General features: G+C 43.2%; 3 protein-coding genes across 8 annotated transcripts; 2 read left to right on the forward strand and 1 right to left on the reverse strand.

Moving 5' to 3' along the window:
• Positions 1 to 397: 397 nt before the first annotated feature.
• LOC147268044 (uncharacterized) lies at positions 398 to 8,424 on the reverse strand. 4 transcript variants are annotated; one of them, XM_086199286.1, is made up of 5 exons: positions 8,136 to 8,424; positions 5,590 to 5,684; positions 3,406 to 3,496; positions 904 to 2,659; positions 398 to 828 (listed from the first exon to the last, which is right to left on the reverse strand). In XM_086199286.1, exons 1-5 carry the CDS (start codon positions 8,212 to 8,214, stop codon positions 729 to 731), a joined length of 2,121 nt encoding a protein of 706 aa, XP_086055412.1. In that variant the 5' UTR covers positions 8,215 to 8,424; the 3' UTR covers positions 398 to 728. The 4 variants fall into 4 exon arrangements, with proteins under 4 accessions (XP_086055412.1, XP_086055411.1, XP_086055408.1 ...); XM_086199285.1 differs by having other exon boundaries at positions 400 to 825; positions 904 to 2,761; XM_086199282.1 differs by having other exon boundaries at positions 400 to 828; positions 904 to 2,761.
• On the forward strand, positions 7,948 to 15,895 carry LOC147268045 (guanylyl cyclase-activating protein 1-like). Of its 2 annotated transcripts, none has more exons than XM_086199293.1 (7): positions 7,948 to 8,225; positions 8,301 to 8,710; positions 12,335 to 12,519; positions 13,259 to 13,458; positions 14,215 to 14,364; positions 14,631 to 14,721; positions 15,064 to 15,895. In XM_086199293.1, exons 4-7 carry the CDS (start codon positions 13,261 to 13,263, stop codon positions 15,192 to 15,194), a joined length of 570 nt encoding a protein of 189 aa, XP_086055419.1. In that variant the 5' UTR covers positions 7,948 to 8,225; positions 8,301 to 8,710; positions 12,335 to 12,519; positions 13,259 to 13,260; the 3' UTR covers positions 15,195 to 15,895. The 2 variants fall into 2 exon arrangements, with proteins under 2 accessions (XP_086055419.1, XP_086055420.1); XM_086199294.1 differs by having other exon boundaries at positions 8,301 to 8,545.
• A 1,296-nt stretch (positions 15,896 to 17,191) lies between these two features.
• Positions 17,192 to 23,432, forward strand: irf6 (interferon regulatory factor 6). 2 transcript variants are annotated; one of them, XM_086199290.1, is made up of 9 exons: positions 17,192 to 17,457; positions 17,541 to 17,603; positions 17,690 to 17,933; positions 18,508 to 18,703; positions 18,806 to 18,904; positions 19,180 to 19,446; positions 20,241 to 20,633; positions 20,757 to 20,875; positions 21,338 to 23,432. In XM_086199290.1, the coding sequence occupies exons 3-9, from the start codon at positions 17,760 to 17,762 to the stop codon at positions 21,566 to 21,568; spliced, it is 1,479 nt and encodes a 492-aa protein (XP_086055416.1). In that variant the 5' UTR covers positions 17,192 to 17,457; positions 17,541 to 17,603; positions 17,690 to 17,759; the 3' UTR covers positions 21,569 to 23,432. The 2 variants fall into 2 exon arrangements, with proteins under 2 accessions (XP_086055416.1, XP_086055415.1); XM_086199289.1 differs by lacking the exon at positions 17,541 to 17,603 and having other exon boundaries at positions 17,193 to 17,457; positions 17,755 to 17,933; positions 21,338 to 23,431.
• Positions 23,433 to 23,601: the final 169 nt, after the last annotated feature.

Raw genomic sequence — 23,601 nt, forward strand, 5'->3', positions numbered from 1 at the left:
AAGATGTGAAACAAAGTTATTTAAATAAATATAAAAAGGTCCAAAATGATTAGAGAAGCTATTCATTTGAAGGAGGAGAGGGCTATCGTCACTTTTCAATCTCACAGTTGAATACAGCAGGATAAAAAGTTGAATAATGTGGGAGTGCATGGAACACTTTTTTTTTTTTTTTTAAATATTTGGTGAGCAGCATGACTCAAAACCATACCAGTTATCTATCTCTACAGCACAAGTGTAGCTACGCTGACATATTGCTGCAGAGTAAAGGCAATAGAACATTTCCTTGGTCAATGAATATGTGAAATAATTACAATTTAAGTTTATACGTTTCCTTGCACTGGACCTTCAAAACATACGTGTAACAGCAACTAAATGTTTCACTTATGGGACATGAACCGGAATCATTACATTTTTACAATTTTATTTTCTAATATTAAAAATCAATGTACAAGTATTTTTCTCTTATGAGGCACTGAGGTTCATTAACAGAGATGAATAATAATAATAATAAAAAAATGCTGTGTTGAAAGAGGCAACATGCACCTTTACATTAGATAATAAAGAAAAGCAGCGACAAGACCTCTGTAGATGTTGACCCTTCAAAAGTAAAACACTATCTGTTCAGTTCTCCGTAACTGAGTCAATCATTGTTAGCTTCACACACAACCAGAATTGTACAAGTCATTTCTTATCATGTCCAGGTACAAGAATACCGATTATCACTCATCTCACGAAGACTCTCCTTTAATAACAGGAGTGATGGGGTGCTTGGTGCCGGGCCGAACCGTAAATGTCATGCCATACTGGTGTTTAGACAGAGGTGCGCTGCTGGAAAGAAAAACACACTGATGAGTGGGTGCTGGGATAACATTGAAGGTGCCACACTGGAGCGACAAGTTTTACCTGATGCTTTCTTTTTTCATGTCCTGCTGTTTCCGGCTAAGTTTACCCTCCAACTCACGCATGTCCATGGTTGCTGCTTTATTGACCACAGGGTAGCTCTTGCTCTGCGGTGTGGTTTTAGGGACAACGGGGACCTTCTTTTCCTCATCAGACAGCGGGGTGCTCCAGTCATCCAAGCTGGAATCTGCGTCTTTCATGGGGGTAATTTTGTGGTCCATTTCTAACATCTTTTTTTGTAAGATGCTCAGGAGTGTAGCCTGGCTGGGTGACAGAGTGGCTGGCACCTGGACCGGGGTCAACTTAGGTTTAGCATGGAACTGTGATTTTGGTCTGATGTCCATGTCAGGAGGTGGGAGTTTTGGTGGTGGAGGAATGGGTTTTGCTGGAGGTGGTGGAACTTCAGTTGGACGGTTTAGTTTTGGGGCCTTTGTCGAAGGGGGGTCAGGTGGTGGGAGGGAGGGAGGTGGCTCCATTATTTCATCAAAATCACCAAACTCTGGTGGAGGAGGGAGTAACGGCATATTTGCCTCTGTATTGTCATTAACTAGGTTGCTCGCTGCTGCCGTTACACCTGAAGCAGGACTTGTAGATGGCATCTGATCTATGACCGGTTCGATGGTCCCGGATGCTTGTGGAATCTGAATCGTATTGTCGTGTGGACTGATGGATGCTGGACTCTCCTCCACTGTCTCTTGAGATGTTAGAGTAGACGATGAGCGGGATCTTGGGGTGACGATAAAAGAATTGGGATTCGAATGATCGTGTTGAATGCTTGCGCTTGTCGGTTCTGTGCTCTTAAAGCTGTTTTTCTGTGAGTTACTTGGTTTATGCTTCTCTCTTTCCTTTGCCGCCTTCAAAAGTGCTAGTGGAGATGCTGCGGGTGCCTCCGGTGCTTTATTGGCTTCAATGTTCTTGAGGTTGCGTAGTTTACGATCTAATAATGGACTGAATTTGTAACCTTGACTTGGAAATTCCTCAAGTTTGTCCTCTTCTGTATTGACCAGAGAACTGTTCGCTTTCTGAAGCTTGGGTGACATTTCATGTGGAGGTTGGAGGTCTTTGTTTTGTTCCTGCTGTGCTGAAGCTATGACTTTATTAGCCTCTTTGACTGGCTCAGGTAGCAGGGACTGAGAGGGCTGGTTAGTCTGCAAGTTCCCTTTAGGGTCCAGCACATCTTCCAGAGTTGGTTTGGATTTTGGAGCCACCTTGGCCACCTTTCCATCCGCGTGGACATGGATGGATTTAACTGACCCAGAATCCTCCATGAGTAGCATCTGCTTTGGTCTGGAGTCGGATTCCTCATAGCCACTGAGAACAGAGTTAGCGGGAACATTGTAAAGCTTTGCTGTGTTATGGGGATTGAAGGTGGACAGTGTGGGTGTCTGCACAGGGGGAGGTGGTGCGGGGGTCTGCGGCGGGGAGTCAAGGATAGACATAGATGAGAGTCTGACTGGCTTTGCAGGTGGTAACTTTTTCTGTTGCCTTTCAGTTGGCGGTGGCGGCGGGGCAAAGTTAGGACGTTCGGGAACATGGGCTGGTGGTGGAATATACATGGGTATCGATGATGCAGAGATAGTAGAGCACGTGGATGGAGGCTTTGGCGGAGCCATCGATGGGGGTTTTAAAAAGGGTAGCTCCTCTAACTGCAGTGAGGGAGGTTTTGGAGCAGGCATGGAAGGAGGCTGAAGGGTTGTGAGGTCTGGACTGTTTAGGTCAGCCTTGAAGCCTGGTAGAGTAGTGATCACTGACTCCATCCCTGGAGGTGGTGGGGGGGCCACGGAGGGTGGAGGAGGAACAAATATGTCCGACTCCGCAAGGTCAGGCATCAATATTACTGATCCATTAGACAAGCTGCCAACTATGGAAGGAAAGAAGAGCAGGGAATAACTGAGCTGGCTACACACTATGAATACACTATGGAGTATTGTTATAAATAAGTGGTTTGGTTGTGTTTCCTTTCATGCACATGTGCCACATCTACATGTGGCTGTGATGCACCAGGAGATGCAGCAATGTGCCAGTAAAGGCAGGAAGGGATATGACCACAGTCTACCGTAGTAAACATGAACGTGACCAAAGAGGCTAATAAAAGTAATGAGGCTGATGAATAATCACTCCAAAAAAAAATGCATGGAACAGATTTATTGCATTGTTCTAATTCATGTTTAATGGATCAATAGATCTGTTGATCTTCAATATTTAACTGAACGGAGAGATATTCACTTTTTTTACAGAAATGCAACCACTCCCGTTGTATAAATATGCTCGCTGCCTGGTATGGCTGTTTGGGCCCATTCAGAAAGGCTTTTGTGCAACAGAGCAGACAAATATCAACCTGCTCTGCTGTTCAGCCGTCTCTCTGACTGCTCTGATCCATCAATTGACCTAAGAAAAGGTACCACAAATGATCTGCAAATTTCACAGAGTAAACGATTGCATTCTAGGCTTTGCTACATTAAACCTTGAGCACATATTTGAGTTGGTTAAGCGATTGTCGTTCACCTGAACCGTTGATCTTTGGACTGTTGACTGGCGGCAGGAGAGGGACTTTGGGTGTTGGAACAGCAAACCCCTGAAAACTCTCAGCTGATGGCTGCGAGGAAAAAATAAACACTATCACTGTTTATATTAAAACAATGGGAAAAAAGGGCATGGTTCAGGAACAGTGCTAGGATTAAATGATCTTAACACAGCGTTCCGGAGTAGCTTTTTTACTTGGAAGCATTCAGTCTCGGAGTGAACGAACCAGTTCTCAACTATGGAAGACCTCATGGCATGTCCAATACTTGTAACGCTGCCAAAATGTTCAAATTGTTCTCGGGTCTTGACATAGCGAGACACTAGTGTTTGACAGATGACAGATCATGTTAATTTGCATAAATATTCCAATCATACAGTATAGGATTTTCCACATTCAGTAGGATTTCTGAGGGATCATTTTTTGCACCTTTGACATACCGTACTTCAGACAAGACACTCATGAGGAGAAGATGACGAGTCAGAGGATCCACCTATCATTCATGGTGCTCTCTCTCAGTGGGCCTGGCAGAGACAATCTAAGCCTTACATGCCAGTGTGTCTCATCAGAGCTCAAAATAAACACAGACGTTGTTGACACAATACAAGTTCGTGGGAGGCGGTGAAAGCTCTTCCAAAGGGAAAAAAATCATTGCAGTATAATTTTCTGACGTAGGTGAAGAATAGGAAACGGTGGTTGGGACCGGCAGGTCAGAGCTCTGGCTTCCAGCTGGCTGCATGTCCCAGCTGTGACCGTGAGGTTGCTATAGTCGGGATCTGATGATACCTCTACCTTCCTACGACAACCCTGTAACTTGCTGACTCTCGAGGCAGTTCTGCTCTCAGGGCACCATTCCTCTAAACACACTCGATGGTCAAGTGTTCCGTTCTGAGTCTGTACGGCTGATGTGTGTGGTAAAGTCACAACTATCCCTCGACGAATCCCTTTGTTCTGAGAGCGAAGGGGGATCAGAGTCAGCAGGTCTTATTCTGTCACTTTAGGCCTTTTCAGCCCTTTTCGTGTTGCCAATTTCCACACTGAGGGACTAATAAAGTTTTATCTGATCTTATCTCTATTCCTGTACAAGCAGCATAAATTCTGCACAGATTCGTAAAGTTCTTAATTCAATTCCATGTTTCCTTAAAAACAAATCAAACTTAGGTCATTCTCAGGCAGCTGCAGCACGACAAAAAAACACACCTGAGTGGCACTTTATTCTTTCACTTCTAATAATCTGACAGATGCACAAGTTGCTTCTTGGAAATGTGTGATCTAAGCCCACAGGTCACAGAGGGCGTGTCAAGCAGTGACGGTGTGTGATGTAGTTTGATTCCATCTGCTCGCTTGGCTGCGCTATGACTCACTTTCATTCATCACATCATTCTGAGCTGTTCTGCTGGGTGTGCCGCTTCCAACATGCCACAGACACATTCACAGAACACTCCCTGGCACCGAGGTGTGCTGGATGTTTGTATCTGCACCATGACGATGTATGACAAACTGCTACTGCAGTGACATAAAGACTGCAAATCCTCTGATTTTGATCATTAGTGATCAGAATGTTACTATATTGTACTACTAATAATATATGATTAATACATTGGCTGTGGGTAGACACTAGTAGCAATTTGTGCAATCATATTTTAGTTGCTACACTTCTGTGCACCTGTAAGCACTGAATGTGCTTACAGGTGCACTTTTTATTTATTTATCATTTGTGCTTTTAGGTTTGGCCTTTGCTTTTCCCTCTGTCACATATTCCTGATGGTCTTTGTAATGATTCCGTCATCATCATGAACAAACTGTAGTGATAGTGCAACACCATCGTCATTCACAACCTGGCTTGTAGTCTTTCACTCAACGGCAAAATGCCAGCAAAGGTTCCACATGCTAACCTTGGAGTATTTACCTTGTAAACTCTTGGTAATGAGCAACAGAATCCAAATTCATTTGTACAAATGAGTGAACCCAATGCATAATCACATTGTCTGGTGTCTAGTAATTTGCATATGTTCAGATCTTCATTGAAGCACCAGGCAAACCCTCCATAGCAGCTAAACAGCAGGGTGGAGACTCTTAAGATGCCTTCCTGAGAGCGTCCGACACGGTAACAGTGAGTGATAAATGAGAAAGAAGAAAATGTCTCGAAGGTTTAATGTCATACTCACAGTGTGATGCTTGACGGTGGGTCTGGCCCGCACGCTGGCGGTACCCGACTCCAGGATGGCCGGTGACTCCGTGGTTAAATGTAACCCATGGTTATCTGAGGGAATAAAAAGCACCGTCATCACCGAACATTTGGTGTGCAGAAACACAGACACATTTTATTTTTTAAATCAATTCACCGATGTGATGTAATCCTTCAAAATCGCCCTGTGTCCAATCAGAATCACAGGCATTGCCGGGTAAATTTTTTCACGGTAGAAGGAATTTATCTTCAACTGATGCAAAGACTCCCAACCCACGGTAGAGACGCAGAACTAATAACTGGTACTCAAGCATGAAAGAAAACAAATATTTAATAAAGAGCCTTGATTTTAACTTTTTAAAAGAAACCATTAAATAGAATACCAATATTGTAGAGTTATTTGCAATACTGAAATGATGGAATAATCTGTGTTGGTGTTTTGTCGTAACATGCAAGAGGAGGCGGTTCTTCTTTCAGACGGGGTTTGGACTGCTGATGACTGAGCAGCCAAGTGTTGCTGACACCAAAACAAGAACTACCAAGAAGACTGTAATGTGTGCAACAGACGCTTAACGCTAAATTAATCCTTGTTATACCAGCAGGTGCATTTTCATATCCTAATAAAACCGATGAGGAACATGTGAGAAGATCTGAGCCTTGACAGAGATCAAAGCGATCAGCGTTCCGCCAGAGCAGTGCTGCTGGTAGCGACGACGAGGCCGCTGACAAGAGTCTTGACTGCTCCTTCTTTATCTGTCATGGGTGCAAACGGAATTGCAACTGTACGAAAACTGTCTCAGATTACGGTTCCGCTGCACCACAGCATTACGCAAATGTTTTTATTACGCGTTACAAAGACTGTCAAAGGTATGGAAATACAGTTTATTTGTTCGACAATCTTTTTTTGTATTATCGAAGGAAAAAAATGTCATTTTGAAAAGAAGGGTCGAAATAAAAGAGACCTGCAGGTCAAAGGGAGACTCTCTGTCTGGTAGCACTTAGTTGTTTTTTTTTTCCATTCGACAAAGATGCACGGTACGATAACCGTTAATGTTTAAAGCATATGAGTTTATCAGATACGGCGATATATAACCCATATATGACGATAGCCTGGGATTAGACCAGAATCACATGTTTTGTTCTCTGGAAATCCTCTTGATCAGGGTCCAGACCTGAGACACAGGAGACCTATTTCTGGCAGGTATGGACAGATATTGATAATATTTACTCATAGCCCCCTTGATGAAGGAACGAGCTCTGAGGGAGTTCTTGTTTCTGTATTTGTTTTTTTGCAGACTCACTGCAAAGGTGAGCCAAAAGTACAAAGACAAACTGAGTCGACTTGTCCTGCGCTAATCCAACTTCTGCTGCAGAAGAACAAACAATGCCAGAAACATTACGTTCAGCTTAAACTAACTGATAATACCAGAGATTACAGGGGTTGTTAAAGGAAAGTCATTTGGAGGCCGTATGTTCCTTTACTGTTGTCACATAAGTGACTGCAGACAGAAATGTGGCTCAAAGGCATTTAGTCTGCGTGTCCTGTCAACCTTCAAGTCAACTTTCACATCGGAGCTGAAGACCAACCCAGAATGTGACACCAAGAGAAAAAAGATATTTTCCTCGACTTACTAACAACTTGTTGTGCACGATAAGGCATAAATAAACATGGCGTAGCCGCACCAGAGAATACACCCTAGATAACAGCTTCCAGGACCTGAACGTGGCATTAAACCAGTCCAACCAAATCACGCACCTGCCCGCTTCAAGCAATGTTCTCGCTTGTCTTGCGGCTTTGCACGGCAATTGTTTTCTGCCCTCGCCTATGAAACGCAATGTCACAAAAGGTGAACACTTCATCCATAAACTGATACCGACGGGAGAGAGCACTCGCTGTCTGAGATCAGTGGGACTGTACTGTTGACGTTGTCTCTCCTCAGTTTAAATGACAAGATTCATCTGTGTCATCACATTAATAGTGAACTCCTCTGGAGAAGTTCCTGAGCAAACAGGACAAGCACATCATATGACAAACGTATCTCATTCCCAAGAATTTGAGATGAGCTGTTATGTATATTATATTGTTATAATTTGTTCTTATGGTACCAATAAATCGCTTTGATCCCCATCTAATTAGTAATTAATGAGACTCTCGTTTCCTTATTCTCATCCAACCCCACATTCACTTCTACAAACCCGTAAGAATCCCTCATGGTCCCTTCTGACTCAGACGATCAACTGACTGGTTCTTGACCTCTGATATCTGATCTTGATATCTGAGGAGAAGCCCACCTTCTTAAACCGCAAACCGTCTCCTTTCATAGTTAGGAGCCACAGGTTCTACAGGTCAGACTGAGGAGCCTCACACGCGCGTCAAAGGTGGGACGTTTTACGTTCGCCTCTCATCAGGACACGTCGTTCCTTCAGAGAACAGCTGGAGCTCCGTGTCCCCACCGGGTACAAAGGTTGTGTTATTCCTCACTCGTGTCAACATTCTTATGCAGTGTCGCCTCCATGTGTACTCACCCATGTCCTTCATTTTGACATTGGTGTCGAACAGAGACTGGTTCTTCCGACTCAGAAAATTTAAAGCCCCCTTCTTCATGGTGACTGATGGTGAGTGTGAGTGTGTGTGTGCGTGCGCGCGCGCAGAGGCGACGATTCAATTAATGACGCATTTCTGACCAGCAGGTAAATCCGACTTGAAGCAGGTGAGCGACTACGACTTCGACAGGTGCAGGGCAGCTCGCGCTCCGAGAACACCTGACTCCGGAGAGAGTTGGTGTAAACTTTTCTCTTTTTTTTTCTTCCTTTTTTTACGGGGAGAGAAAATGGAGATAAAGCCCGCCTCCTCCTCCTCCTCCTCCTCGTCCTCTTCCCCCTGCTCTCACTGAGCCTCCCTCCCTTGATGTGATGTCATTGTGTTCCACTCCCAGGTGAGTGCGCTCAGCCACATTCCCGCACTGCCTCACCTGGCTACGTCTTCCTGCTCACCTTAGTCATTGGCTGATCACCTCTAAGCTTTGAGCTTCATCATCATCATCATCATCATCATCATCAGAGTCTATGGACTGAGATTTTTTCCGCCACCTGGTATCGAGGTCAGGTGTTTGTTTTGGGTTTTTTTGTTTTTTGTGGGGTGGGGGGGGTGGGGGGTTAGTTGGTTGGTAGGTGACAGATTTTCTAGGGTTCCCCAAATAAGTGATTTGAAATTTTTAAAAAATAGGATATTACTAATTCTAACTTGTCCAAACAAAAACTCAGAAACATAACAATACTCACAAATTATTCATACGGCCCACTGAATGCAGCCCATAGTGCTTTACTTAAGATAAGATACTAAAAAACAGCAGGTTAAAATAATAAAGAAATACACACACGCACACGCACACACACACACACACACACACATTCAAGCTAAAAACAGAAAACAACCACACTTAAAACAAAAAAAGGATCAGAATTAATTGAGCCCCCGAGCAAGAATTTAAATGCTTGACATTACTGAAATGTGTGTGTGTGTGTGTGTGTGTGTGTGTGTGTGTGTGTGTGTGTGTGTGTGTGTGTGTGTGTGTGTGTATCCTCCTCTGGAGTTTTAGTTCAGGAGTTTTGATCAAATGTCTATAACTGAACTTGCCCAGCATCACACTGAAGATTACTAATTAGGCCATGTAATTAAAACAATAGTCAATGTGCCATTGTTAGTACTGGGGTAGGTAGATTCAATGGAAGTATTAGCAATAAATGTGACATTAACTATGAAATAAATACCAGTATAGTCGTTTATGAGGGTGCACTGCCTCTGAATCTGCTTTGAGAAGTCATGCAGGTACTTTTCTAGTAAAGTACTCATCATGTAACACAAACAGGGCCTATTATATTGTACATTTGAAGTAGTGCACATTTGTGCTAATAATACTTTCCTTTCCTTTACTTATTATGATTATTCACAGTGTGAATGACCAAAATACTTTAACCTGGATGATTCATGATGTACTGGAGGGGGGGGGAATAAACACACAAGAGGGAAACAGGCGCACCAGGAGTGGATCAGGAAATATTGAATGAATGGAAAAAAAACAAACTAACATAATCCCTTGTGGCAGTGATAAAATACACCACTGTATATAGATGGGCATTGTTAGGTTTTGTTTTGTTTAGTTTTGTGCCATGACTCAGCTGAAGTGACTGTGAGAGTTCGTATTTGAGCTACAAATTCCAACATTTCCCCTTGATGGCTTTAAAATACTTTTATACTTCATTTATTATTCTGAGTGTTTGCTTAATTCGCTATCAAATATGAAACAGCACACTGCAAACACAGAAAAAAGTGTAATTAGTTATAATTAATCGGGAACAAAGATTAAATGCAAACAAATACGAATCATTATGAGGTGTTCATGTTAAGCTTAAAGCCGCTGTATGTAAGGAGACTTGGGCTTTAATATTGTTAACAGATGAAGCTATCAAAGGTTATTCCACGATCCGAGTGCAGCAGCTGAAAATGCTCGTGCACCTCCAGTGTTCAGCTGCATCCAGGCCTCTGTCAGGTGTAAGGATTTGCTTTTAGAAAAGATATATTTTATTTTGTGAAATTTTTGCACGGAAATCCTGCTTATATTAAGAGTAACAAGATACTTTGACTACAAAAAAGACAGATAAACTGGTCTGGATATGGAGTGTGAATCCCATATTTACTCAATTACACCTGCGAGTCATGCTGAGGCCTCTCCATGAGATTCGTCACCTCGGGACAAAGGTGTAGCATGTGACCCGTGTAAGGGGATTAACTATAAAGATGATGTCGGACAGTCTTGCGTAAAGAGGATCAAAAATCCTCTCAAGCCTTGAGTGAGCTGACCACTGACACTGACCCTGCTCACAACCACGCCGCCGGCCACCTACTGCACGTAGTCGTCGAGGCTAATTCTCATTTATGTGATCGTTTGCGGTAGTTAGGTTAATTAATACCACTATTTACCTAATTATTATACATTATATCATTTTTTGTGTGTGATATATTCTTATATGGATGAATTTGTCACTGATATTTCTTCCACCAATCATTAAGGAATTGAATCCAAGCCTCCACTGAGCTACCTGCGGCAAAATGCTCACATTATCTTTGCCGATTGCTTTTACACAAGAGCAATATTTTTTACTTCTTCTAAACATTCCCCCGGTCCAGAGAGTCATTCCCTCTCCTGAACAACAGTCTGTCGCACCTACTGTAGCTGTCCTGGAGACAACCCAGACAGGTCCATCCAGTTCCTCTATCCTCTGTGGGAATTCAGCATGCAGACTGATGCCTGCTGAAATGTGAGGAATGTGCTGGCGTTTAACGCTTTACCTGTTCACCACGCGAAGCTCAGCCCTGCCCATGAAGCAGCAGATAATAGTTTAGCCTCGTCACGAGCTCGTTTATCACCCGGGCTTTTGTTTTGTCCTAATATAATGAGAAATTCCGAGCAAGAAATCTCTCAACTGTTTATAAACTGCCAAAGGCACAATTTTTGTTGAGCTAATATTTTGTTTATGTCTTCAAGCTGAATAAAAACACAGTTGTGTTATTTTGGTCCTTTGGTTATCAGTAGTCAGACTAATGATTAAACGGAGGACGCGTAACGTTCACGTGCAACGTTTCCTGCTTGTAAAGTGGAGAACGCAGTTAAAATTGCCTTTAAATGTGTTCACCCTACAATCATCCACGATTAAAAAGACCATCAGTCTTATGGAAATGACGCTACAGTAGTAACATGCACACGCACCGGCTGAATCCAATGTACGTTATGGGGAGGAATACGTGCATTCATCCTATCGAAAGTCTTTTTTTTTCAGTTATACGGGCTGTTTTTATTTTCCAGTCATTCTTCAGCAGAAAATGGGGGGGGGAAATGATGCGGTGAGTTTGACCTTCAAGATAATGAGGTCACCGGTTCATTTGTTGTGTACAGGTTGTCGGCCGTCATCGTTTGTGCTCTTGTTTATGTGAGTTTGTGTTTCAGCCCATACCTGATAATGGATCATCATTATATGTGGTTTATATGTTATAAGTTACATGTTATTTCATAACCTACTGCACCTTTTTAAAAGTCGATTAAAAGTTTCAAGTTTATCAAATGTTCCCTGAAGTTCATGAATTGTACAAAAGATGTTCAATATTGTAAAATGTTCAGGAAAGTGAACAAAAATGGAAGTATATGTGTATTAGAATCATTCAGGTAATAGAATATATCAAAACATATATATGTATTCATATTTCCTGGACTAAAAGTTTGAAAAAAAATCTAAAAAAAAAAAAAAAACGTTTTCATTTTCCAATGGAACGCAAATCAACCACAGAAAGCACCACAGCCGGATATCTATGATTTCAAATAAATTGATCAATAAAAATAAATGATATAAAATTATGAATAAAATAATAATAACATACGTCATATTCGTTTCATAAAGGTCTGTGTATTAGTCCCAGAAAAAGGAATTGTACAAAAGCAATATGAAGAAGAACCAGAAAAAAGAATCCAGTAATATTCCATGAGTTCATCCTGATCTTCCCTGTGACTGGACAGACAGACAGAAATATCGACAATAATTCACAAAATAGAATAATAGCATTTGCCACTTAAATGAAGTCAAAACCATCGGGACACTTGGTACTTTGCATGAACTAAAAACTCATACTAGCGTCTAATTTGTCTTCAATCTGAAATATCTTTCTGTAACAGGGGACAGTAGCTGTGGAGGCGTCCTGCCTTCCTTCAATCCATCCATCCATCCATCCATCCATCCATCCATCCATCCGTCCATCCATCCATCTAGCAAGCATATCCAGCATGAGTGAGAGCAGATGGAGGGGCTTTAAGAGCTGCAGCAGCGACTGGGTGACTGACATTCCTCCAGAGGAACTAGGGTAAGCTACACAGATCACACAGGACTTAAGCAGAGCAGGTTTACTGACATCTCCACAGAATGTGAAACTGAAACTTTGCTGAAATAAGTTTCTATTTTAAAGAGGATCTCAAGTCAGAACACGCATTTCCAATATGCATTAGTAGCTGGTCAGGTGAAACTGAAGTTTTGTTTTTTTGTTTTGTTTTTTATGCCTGACTTTTTTGTTTTGTTTTGTTTTTTACCTACTTTTATTTACCTTGTTGTTGTCAACAGCAACAGGCTCTCGGGCTCCAAGACGGTGTGCACAAGCGTACTCAAGGCCATCTGTGGTCTGTGTGCCTGCAACAATGGTGACACATTTGCATTCAAGCAAAAGGAGAATGAAAGTCCATGATTCAGAGCTAGAACAGTGATACGGGCGCCCTTGTCGTTCTTCAACGCAGTAAAACCCACCTAAAATGAAGTATTTGTACTGTAATGAAGGAGATGAGAAGAGATTTTTGCAGCTGCTGACATGATGATTTATTCATGATCTTAGGTTTATTCATTTCGTTAAGTCTTGGCTGGCTGAAGTCAATTGGATTAGGACTTCTCAGCCTTTCACACAGACGCACAGAAAGATGATTGGCTAAAGCTAAATCCTGCCGCTTGCAAACAGTTTTTCAAGTGTGCTTTCGCTGCGCTGGATGTTTGGTGGATGCTGTAAACTGTGGCTATGTTTCTTAAAGGATTTTTCACGTATCTTTTTTGAAAAACAGACATGGGAAACTGCACCGGGTCGACTTTAGAGGAACTACAAGCTTGCGAGAGTCATCAGTGGTACAGGAAATTCATGACCGAGTGCCCGTCTGGACTTCTGACTTTCTATGAGTTCAAGAAATTCTTTGGCCTGAAGAATCTGTCGGAAACGTCGAACGCCTATGTTGAGACGATGTTTGCAACGTTTGACATGAATGACGTAAGAGCATTTATAACCGAACAGGGAAATAGATATTTATTATGATGTTGTAAATGATTATGTCTAATTTTTGTTCAACATTTGCTTTTACTCTTTATTGGATAACACTGACAGTGGTATTTTTTGTTCGAACTAGACGTAAATACTGTAGCATAGATTATATTAATTTGAGGTTTATATGTAAATCATACTCAGCATGTGTCACTGATAATACCACAAGTTATCAATATTTTCATCAGTAAACCCTCAAAGACCTAAGAACCAAATCTTTATTTATTCACATGAGGCTTGAATCTCTTATTTTCATCATCTCTATTAACATTGTATCATGCTCATTATATGAGCAGACCTGTATGAGTTCAAGATGGGCTCTTGGTTATCTAAAACAAACAAACAAACAAAACCAAACCACAAAATTAACCGTGTGTTTATTTTTGTCCTGTTCTAATCGGAGGAAAGTGGTTTGCTCTGTAAATAGAATGGTAGCCTGTTACAGAGGGGGCTAATCCCACCTCAGTGCTCACCCACCTGACCTACTTCTTATACATGTGAACGTGTTGTTCCTTTAGTTAGAAAGGTCTTACAGGAGCTATAGATATATTCTATTTGGAAAATATAGATATATAAATATATAAAATGGAGGTAAACAGACCTTCATTCTATGATTTGCACATTTCTAGCTTTTCTCATGACAGCAGTATACCTTGAGCTGCTCTGCTCACGTGTTTGATTGCATTTTGGACTGTTTCTGTACAGGATGGCTTCATCGATTTCATGGAGTACGTAGCCGCTCTGAGCCTGGTGCTGAAGGGAGGGGTGCAGCAGAAGCTTCGCTGGTACTTTAAAATCTATGACATCGATGGGAGCGGCTGCATCGACCGCGATGAGTTACTTCTTATCATCAAGGTAAACATGAGCCTTTTAGGTCTTGTTAAAGCTTCATGAACGGCTCACTAATGGAAATAAGAAAAGCCACTGTCCTGAAATAACCTCCTAGACCCCCGGGGAGGGGGTCTGATCCCATGTCAAGCCTGTAGCAATGGGGGATCAAGGTGCAGTGGCAAATATATGAGATTTGGGTGACATCTACTGGTTAAAATATGTACTGCACAGGTCATCTTGACAATAAATGATTAAATGTGTCCTGGTCTGTTCTTATGGTGCGGCACTAGTCCATCCGAGCCATCAACGGAGTTCCTCAAGAGATGTCAGCAGAGGACTTCGCCAACATGGTGTTTGACAAGATTGACATCAATGGAGACGGTAAGATCACGATCAAGTCTCACGGTTTATCATGATTATGTAAGAACTCACAATAAACATTATCGAAATATCTATTGGAAGGGATCATTGGGATGCAATCCGTAAAATTCATCTTTAAATCTAACTTACTGTATGGTTTATTATTTCTCTTTTTTTTGGAGGGGGGAGTCCAATATTTACTGGCACTAGAATATTTACAATGTTATCATTTGCGTATTAATAAAATTATAATCATTCCTCATTTTTAAGATATCACTTCTATTCTCTGTACTGGTACATAAATGTCATTGTTGACACAAAACGTGTTGCCGCCCGATTCACTGCGTGTGTGTCGTCCTCCAGGTGAGCTGTCCTATGAAGAGTTCATGGAGGGCGTTCAGAACGACGAAATGCTGCTGAAAACTCTCACGGAAAGTTTGGACCTGACACACATTGTTCGAAAAATTGAAGGCGAGCTGAAGGCCAAATCCTAATTTCCCGACGTCGAGGACCCTTAAGTAAATGTGTATATATTTGTGTTGGTGCCACAGCCGGATGAGGTTCCGGATCCTGCATGAATGACTGCATCAACTCTGGATCAGACACACAAAGACTAACCGTCCAACTCCAGCCCTCGACTGGACGCTCACTTTAGAATATAAAAGATTCCACCAGCAGCATCCAACACTTTCACATGAGGCGTGACTACACCAGATGCAGGTTCGGATGAGCCCTGCAGTAGCAGCTTTATGACCAAAAAAAAAAAAAGGTCTTTATGGCGTTGGCCAGCTTCTAAAATCAGTGTAGTTATTTATCAACACAATTGTATTTTCGACGGTTCGGATGCATCAGTTGCTGCTCTGCTTATGTCACTGAAGTGCAATTATTGCCAAAACCCTGAGAGAGAACCACGTGGCCCTGAATGCATGCTGGAGTCTGTTTGTTCAGGTAAAAGCAGCAGCGCAATAAGAGACGTGTGAACCAGCAGAAACACCGGAGTGGTTTGTAGAAAGTGTCGTCTCTATTCTGATGAGCAAGTATTTACCAGAAAAATACTTTACAACCTGAGTACACTGAAAGGTAGTTCTACTCAATATTGTATAAATATTAAATATTATCTGTACAAAGACCATTTTAAGGAAGTATTTTTTATCCACGAGATAGGAACTTGTAAAATAAATGCTGTTATGAAAATTTAAAAAAACTACGTGTAAAGCATTTCCTTTTTCAGTTGTAGGTTGCCACCCAATTTGTTAAAGTTCATGTAAACTCTGTTGGTTTAAGCGGTTTGTGTAAAATGGGTGGAAAAAAATACAAGAATGCAATTGATTTAAAGCCAAATGAACTCATTTTAAAGTGTAAATACACCGGCTGCTGACATACCGCACTAGGAAGCTCACTGAGGTTTCAGATTTCATAATTTGTGGTAAACGCATGTGGCTTTAGAACCAACATCAACGCCATGGTGTGTGAATTCTGTATTCCGCTGACAGGCTCTGATGGTTCTCTGTTATGATGACGACGTCTGCCAGTGAAACCTCACCACAGTTTAGGACACAACCGTGTTAGCAAGATCTGACCTGCAGAGACTGAAAGTATCCCGTATTCAACAAAAACCATCACTTCAGTGATAATAAAACAGCCCCCAGGTTGTTCTCAGGGGCCGTCGAGGGACTTCACCCCCGGGCGGTTTACCCTCCAACATCTGCATCAAGCACATCCTTTGATATTTCCCTGCAGCTGGAACCAAAGGTGACCTCAAACAACCCAACACGCACTCCCGCCCCACACCTCCAACAGCCTCCCATTCTGCTCCTGACATGCAAATCCCTGTTATTACCATTTACACGCGCGATAACAGGCATATGCATGTGCCGAAACTCGGTACAGCGAGGGACAGATGCGCAGCTGGATAACGGACACACGTAACGATGCGTAGTTTCAGGGAGTGGCGTGTTACTGTCGTTTCAGCTGCTAATGGCAACAAGATCATCATCGACCGTCCCGTGCGACTTCAGAGCGATTGATGAAAGACATTCATGCAAGAGACTGGCGCAAACATAAGAGTTTGCAAGTGTCGTTTTACATATCTTGCACGTATTCACTTGTAATAATGTTTTATTTAGACGCTCTCTTCATTTCTTCCTCTCTATGGGAATTCATAGGCTAATCATCTAGAATGGAACCTGCAGCGTGTTTTAATCTCTTTACATGTAAAACAACCGGAGAGTTAAGCAAACCGTCACGTTTCGGAGAAATAACAGACTCAACTGCAGGCGTGAATACAATGAGCGTGATAACGCTGATAAACAAATGATAATAAAGAATTATTTTTCTCAAAATAAACGTTTCCAGGAATCCAGCTCACCTGGGCACAACGTCAGTGGGCGCACAATGAAAGCTTTGTTGTGAGGAGGTCGTCCCCTCCGCTAAGGTGTTTTGTCCACGTGCTTCATGAAATCCTGCCCTGCCCGCTGCCAATCAGAAAAGGTGTGTCACTGGTGTGACGTCACGCGCGTACCTGAGTTTCGGTGAGGGAAGGGGAAGGGCCAGGTCGAGTGAAAAACATCAGTTTTTCTTCCCAGTTCTCCCGACTAAAACTTGTAGCTTTGCTGTCCAGCAGCTTGGCGGAGTCGAGTGTCGGCCGGGGGAAAACTGCTGAGTTGGTTTGGACTCGTTCAGGTCTCAGACGGGTTAATTTCCAGCTGTTGGCTCGCGGCAGGCCGACCAAGTGTCCTCCAACTTCCTGGTTCACAGGTATGTGTGTCGCTCTTGGGTTTGGTTTCAGCTGCTTTGTTAGTTATAGTTATGGACTGTTATTTACACCTTTTGATCGATAGATCTTGGCATCTTAAACGTGGCGTAACTTGCGTGCAGGATCGGCATAGAGGAGTGAGTTGAAGGTCAGTCAAAGCGAGGACGAAATGTTTCCAGGATTTTGCGTCATCGCGCGCACAGCTACAGCGTTTATCGCCGGGTTTCTTTGCAGTTGGATTAAATTTTAGGCATAAAATTTCCCTCCACCGACGCTGACTGGTGTGTTTTCTTCGCCAGTCAACATGTCAGTCACCCCACGGCGCGTCCGTCTGAAGCCCTGGCTGGTGGCTCAGGTGGACAGCGGGAGATACCCGGGGCTGGAGTGGATCGACCGGGAGGCCATGCGCTTCAAGATCCCATGGAAGCACGCTACCAGACACACACCCCAGCACGAGGATGAGGACACTATATTCAAGGTGCTAACAGTTGTTCATCATTTGTCTGTCCTAAGTCACCACAGTTGGTGAATGTGCACCCAAGAAAGGGAGAGATGTTGACATCCAAAGGACGCTGTGATATCCAACCATCTTGGGGCTGAACTCCTATCACTGTCATGAATCAACAACCAGGGCTCAGGCCTTTCCAGTACCCCACGTCAGTGTCTTGAGTTCACCAAGATGCTTTAATCACAACTGCGTCAATTCTCTTTGACTCCAGCGTGCAGAAAGAGCCAGCCACTTACATTTAGCTCGAGGCTAACAACAACTCAAATGCTCTGTTTTATTTTTCCTCCTTAAAGCAACAAATTCGTGGATTAGCACAAACAGCTGTAGCTGTTGTTAGCTGTAAGTCACAGTCAGCTTCTAGCGAAAAGTATACCACTGAAGGTTTGTGTGTTCTTGAGTCACAAAGAGTTGATACAGAAAGAGGGAGAAGCGTCTCCCTGAGCTCAGTACGTGAATACGTTCCTTTTGAAAATACATCCAAAACAAACACACTCAACCCAGGGCTGTGAAAGTGATGCTATTATATGTTCTGATGTTCCTGCAGGCGTGGGCTGTGGAGACGGGGAAGTTCCAAGAGGGAGCTGATGAACCTGATCCCGCCAAGTGGAAAGCTCAACTCCGCTGCGCCCTGAACAAAAGCCGAGAGTTCAACCTCATCTATGATGGAACCAAAGAGGTCCCTATGAATCCCTTGAAGATATATGACGTGTGCGACATCCCCCAACCCCTCAGTAACCCAGGTAACACACAGGTTCTCCATACTGCTATGATGTCGTCTCTACCTTGCAAAAGAATAAAGTTAAATACTTTCTCCCCCCCCCCCCCATTTCCATAAACATCAGGTTCTTCCGACGCTGGTTCTTGGACTCCACATGATGAAGACGGTGTTGAGGAGGATGTCCCAAATACACCAGAATCTCTTCCTCCGTACCCCTCAAACGGTGAGGGATGTTCCCTGACATCACTTTCTGTACTTTAATTCTCAGATTTTCACTCTTAAAATAGGGGGGGGGGGGGGGCGTTTGTTGGAAAATTTGAATTTTTAAAAAAGCTGTGATAGCAAGTAAACCAAGATTGAGGAAGGTAGATAGGAGACGAGCTACCTGACTCGTATTCGTGTAGAATAACAGACGGATTTAGACGCCAGGCTAATCAGCAGCTACTTCTGTTGCTTTGCTAAGTGTTCCAATCACTTCTCCTCTCTTCCTGTCATTAGGCACAAGCCCGTCTCCTCTTATTATGTGGTCTCCTATGGGATCAGAGTCCTCCATGCAGCCCCCCAGCTGTCCCCCCACGAATGAGGTCTGGCCCAAAGAGGAACCCATTAAAATCTGGCCTAAACAGGAGCCACAGGATGTGGAGATGCACCCCACACCCCTGGGTGATATACCCCCTGCTGCTCTACCTGATCACGCCATGCAGCCGCCTCCTCTACCTGAAGCCTTTTTTGCTTCTCCAGAGATGTGGATCAGTTCCCTCCCAAGTAAGTGACCATGCAGGATTTAGAACTATGGCCACTGTTCTACAGCCTGTAGCCGTTTAAGCTAGCATGTGTCTGTCTGAGGCTAAACATGTTGACGTGAGCCACTGTGTGCTGATTAGTGAGTAATGGTCAGTGGGTTTGGTAGCCGCTGAACACAGCCGGGTCAATATTTCCAGCGCTGGCTAAGGTGTCCTCTCCATCTTGACGAGAGTGGCTTTGAACTCACCATCTCAGGGTGCATTCCAACTGCACACACACACTTTGCTCCAGACCTGACTTGACCAGAGTAGAATGACATCATCGCTGAGCTGTACTGGGTTCATATTATACTTCATCATGGGAACGCAAGCAAGACTGAACAGAACTTGAGATCCGATCAAGCTCTGCTGAACATGCTGTGCTGAGAGTTTGCGGGTCTCTACTATAACAAGCAAAAGACAACAAAAGAAAGGTGCTCAGGCTCACTCATCTCAGGCTCACATTGCGTTGCAACATCACTCGTGGTAAATCTGGTGAATTCACCGCTCCGCCTGCGTGTGTGCAGCTTTACCGCGCTGAAGCTCAACTCCTTCATCCACACCAGGCTGGGTAGGAAGCACTCAAACTATTCAAACAAAGTACACTGTAGGAGACAAACGTGCTTGTACACACTTAGGCTCAACTACCTGTGTTTCTCAGGCCTTGTTCAGGACTAGACTAGTTCAGTCTAGTTTAGGCTAACGTGCGATGGCCTGCACTCACCGTGTCCTCAAACGCACATGAAAAACTCACATTGGTGTTCGTCTTCAAATCAGTGACCGACCTGGAGGTCCAGTTCCAGTACCGAGGGAAGGAGATGTGTCCCACCATCACCGTCAGTAACCCGCAGGGCTGCAGGCTGTTCTATGGGGATCTGGGCCCCATGGTCAACCAGGAAGAACTGTTCGGGCCCATCAACCTGGAGCAGTTACGTTTTCCAACCACAGAGCACATTACCAATGATAAGCAGAGAGTCTTCACCAACCGGCTGCTGGATGTGATGGACCGAGGTCTGATCCTGGAGGTCAGTGGCCACGATATCTACGCTGTCCGCCTGTGCCAGTGCAAGGTGTACTGGTCTGGGCCCTGTGCCCCCAATGCAGCCACACCCAATCTCATAGAGCGACAGAGGAAGGTCAAACTCTTCTGCCTGGAGTCTTTTCTCAGCGGTACGTGAACATTTCTACAACACAGTAAAATAACTTGTGTTATGTAACTGTGTGTTTGTTTACTTGGGGTTTTTGGGCTTGTGTGTTTATTGAAAATGCAGCTATTGTTTGTTTGGCTTGCAGGTGTGATCGCTCACCAGCGCGGCCAGACGCCGAGCCCCCCTCGGTTTGAAATCAGCCTGTGTTTTGGAGAGGAGTGGCCCGATGGGAAGCCGAGGGAGAGGAAACTGATCATGGTGCAGGTGAGACATTTATAGCCCAGTTCACCAGGCTCAGGTTCATAGTTCAAAGAAAGGACACATTAATAGATGAGATGCACAACACAACAACAGAAGTATTTCCACAAGACGCAAGTGAATGATCACCTCTGCATGTTGCGGTTCTTTGTTGTTTGGAATTGTTGCCGCATTTTGTGTCACTGGTGTTGGATACCAGTATCTTCCAGCAGTGTCGGAACATGGAGCATGAGTTAAACACTTCAATTTAATCTGAAGTTCTTTTTTTTCTTCTTTAATAATCTGAGTTTTATGAATGAAAAAAAATAGATGAGTTAGTTGATGTCCCATTGCAGATTGCGCTGCTCATGCTTCCTCATTCACTCGTCGTTTGTTTATGTGTTTATTTATCTGTCAGGGACGATGGCAGCTAGATGTGCCCTCTGCTCTTGTTTTGCGTATTAATGGCGCCCGTTCTCTCGTCTCCAGATCATCCCGGTTGTGGCCCGAATGATAAGCGAGATGTTTTCGGGAGACAACACTCGCTCCTTTGACAGCGGCAGCGTTCGCCTGCAGATCTCAATACCAGATATCAAAGACAACATAGTGATGCACCTAAAACAGCTGTACTGTCTGCTACAGGGCCACCAAGGCCAGGAAGGCTGGGTGCTGCCCTCCGGCCCAGGCCTGAACATCGCCCAGGTCCTGCAGGCGCAGTGAGGACGCCACTCAAATTGTTTATGACCGGAGGTTCCACACTGCCACTGAGTCACATACTGCTAGCAAAGAAGTACTTAAGTGTAATCACATTTAGAAGTATGCACAACATTACAGTAGGATTCGCATGCGTCGCTGTGATGCTTCCATGTGTAGACGTAGCAGGAGGCGTTGTGCTCTGCAGGAGCTGCAGGTTGGTGTGATGAATGCGTGGGCCGAAGTCCTGCTGCCACACAGGAACGTTAAACCTTGTTAATAAGTTACAGAAATTGCTCCATGCCATGTTTGTCCTAAATGGGTCAGAAATTACCCAACTTTCCTTTCTTACTTCAAGAGAAGGGGCAGAAGACCTTTTATGGTAGTATTTTTTAGTAGCAGCACATCTAACAGGAGGCCATTATAGCAAATATTCTATGGTTGAAAGAGTTTTTTTCAGCCGTACAGAGTCCAGTGGTACTCCACAATCCTTACACCACGTTTACTTTAAAAACCTTTGTCAGAATATTGGTTCGGAGTATCTGTCTTCAAGACATTTGGCCCTCAGTTTTATCTTGTGGTATTCTATTTTTCTGCTAACGCTCAACAATTAACTATGTACACCTAGATAGTAAATATTACCAGTGTAACATATCAGGCCTACAATTAGCCTTCCATTAATGAGGATTATAATGTTTTTAATCTGATTAAATGGTGTCCAGTTATTTTTATGGTCGCTGTGGAGGCTGTAATTTATGGTGCTGTTGAACTTTACGAGGTAACACTGGGAGGCGTTCCTAGTGCTAACACAAAATCGTATAATTTATTGAGTGATAGAATATTAGGAACACCTCTCAGAATAAACCAGCAGCCAACCAGCTGCACCACAAGTTACAGCCTTTAAAAACCACCTGTTTAAAAAAAAAACAAAAAACAGATTCAGTAAAGATCGAACATTATAATCCTCCGTGAAGGATTTGATTTGGTATTATACTGCAGCAATTCAGTCTGTGTAAACTGGTGAGTGTATGTGTATCATAGCATGTGTGTTTTTTTTCAATTGTGTGTGTGTGTGTATGTGTTTGTATATATACATATATCATTTGATTTTTTTTTTTAAAAAGCAATTTATTGTATCCAAGCAGCCATTTAACTAAACGCTGAGCTATTTGGATCTGTTATGAAATGATGGAACTGCACTTCAGGTGCGGATTTTTGTTTTATGGCTTCTTGAATGGAGGTGCTTTCAAACTGTAATTTTTATGTGTATTTTATCAATAAAAATGCACCAAAAAATGTTTGATTATTTTCATGTACAACATTGTTAATGACAGTAATCACACCACCTCTGATTCTGTTGACTGTTGCATGTCCATATCAATGTTTGCTTCATTTTTCCTGAAGCTGAAGGATGACGGATGATTTCCTGCACCTCCCGAGTCTCCTGCTGCAACCTTGTCGACCTCTAGTGGTTGAATCCAACAGGTGCAGGCGACGGATTGAAGGAGAAACTTAAACTCTATTACTATCTCTTGTTCAGTTACATCAATCTGGCTTCTTTCTGGAGTGAAAACCTGTTAGAAGTGGAGCCTGTTGCCGTGAGTGTGAGGACTATACTTTTCTCTGAAGAAAGCAACATAACAATGAGACTTGCCATACAGACTATTATTTACTGTGCTGTAAGATGTGTTTTTAATGCGCTTGGTTGATTTCTGTTAAACTCTCAGGTTCAGGATGCATATAAATTACATTAAAACTAAGTGAGTCGTTTCCATTTCTGATAAACGCGACTGTACAGCTCGGCCGTGTTCTCTTGAGTGGGTTCATTCCACTGGTGGAGGAATTCCTCCTGGTTAATGTTTGCCAGTATGATTGCTCCTCTGCTGGTATAAAAACTCAGCCTGGTTGTTTCAGTGAAATAAAATGTCCAGCTTCAGCATAGAGCTAATTTGCTTCATCCATGTTTATCTTATCAGTCTTCAGCTCCAGGTGACATTAGCCTGGTTCCAAGGGTTTGATTTAGAATCTCTGGAATACAATACATGACATCATCACTATCT

This window comes from Aulostomus chinensis, chromosome 3 (assembly GCF_037954235.1).
Source record: "Aulostomus chinensis isolate RoL2024-O1b breed Wild chromosome 3, RoL_Achi_v1.0, whole genome shotgun sequence".
Classification (NCBI taxonomy): domain Eukaryota; kingdom Metazoa; phylum Chordata; class Actinopteri; order Syngnathiformes; family Aulostomidae; genus Aulostomus; species Aulostomus chinensis.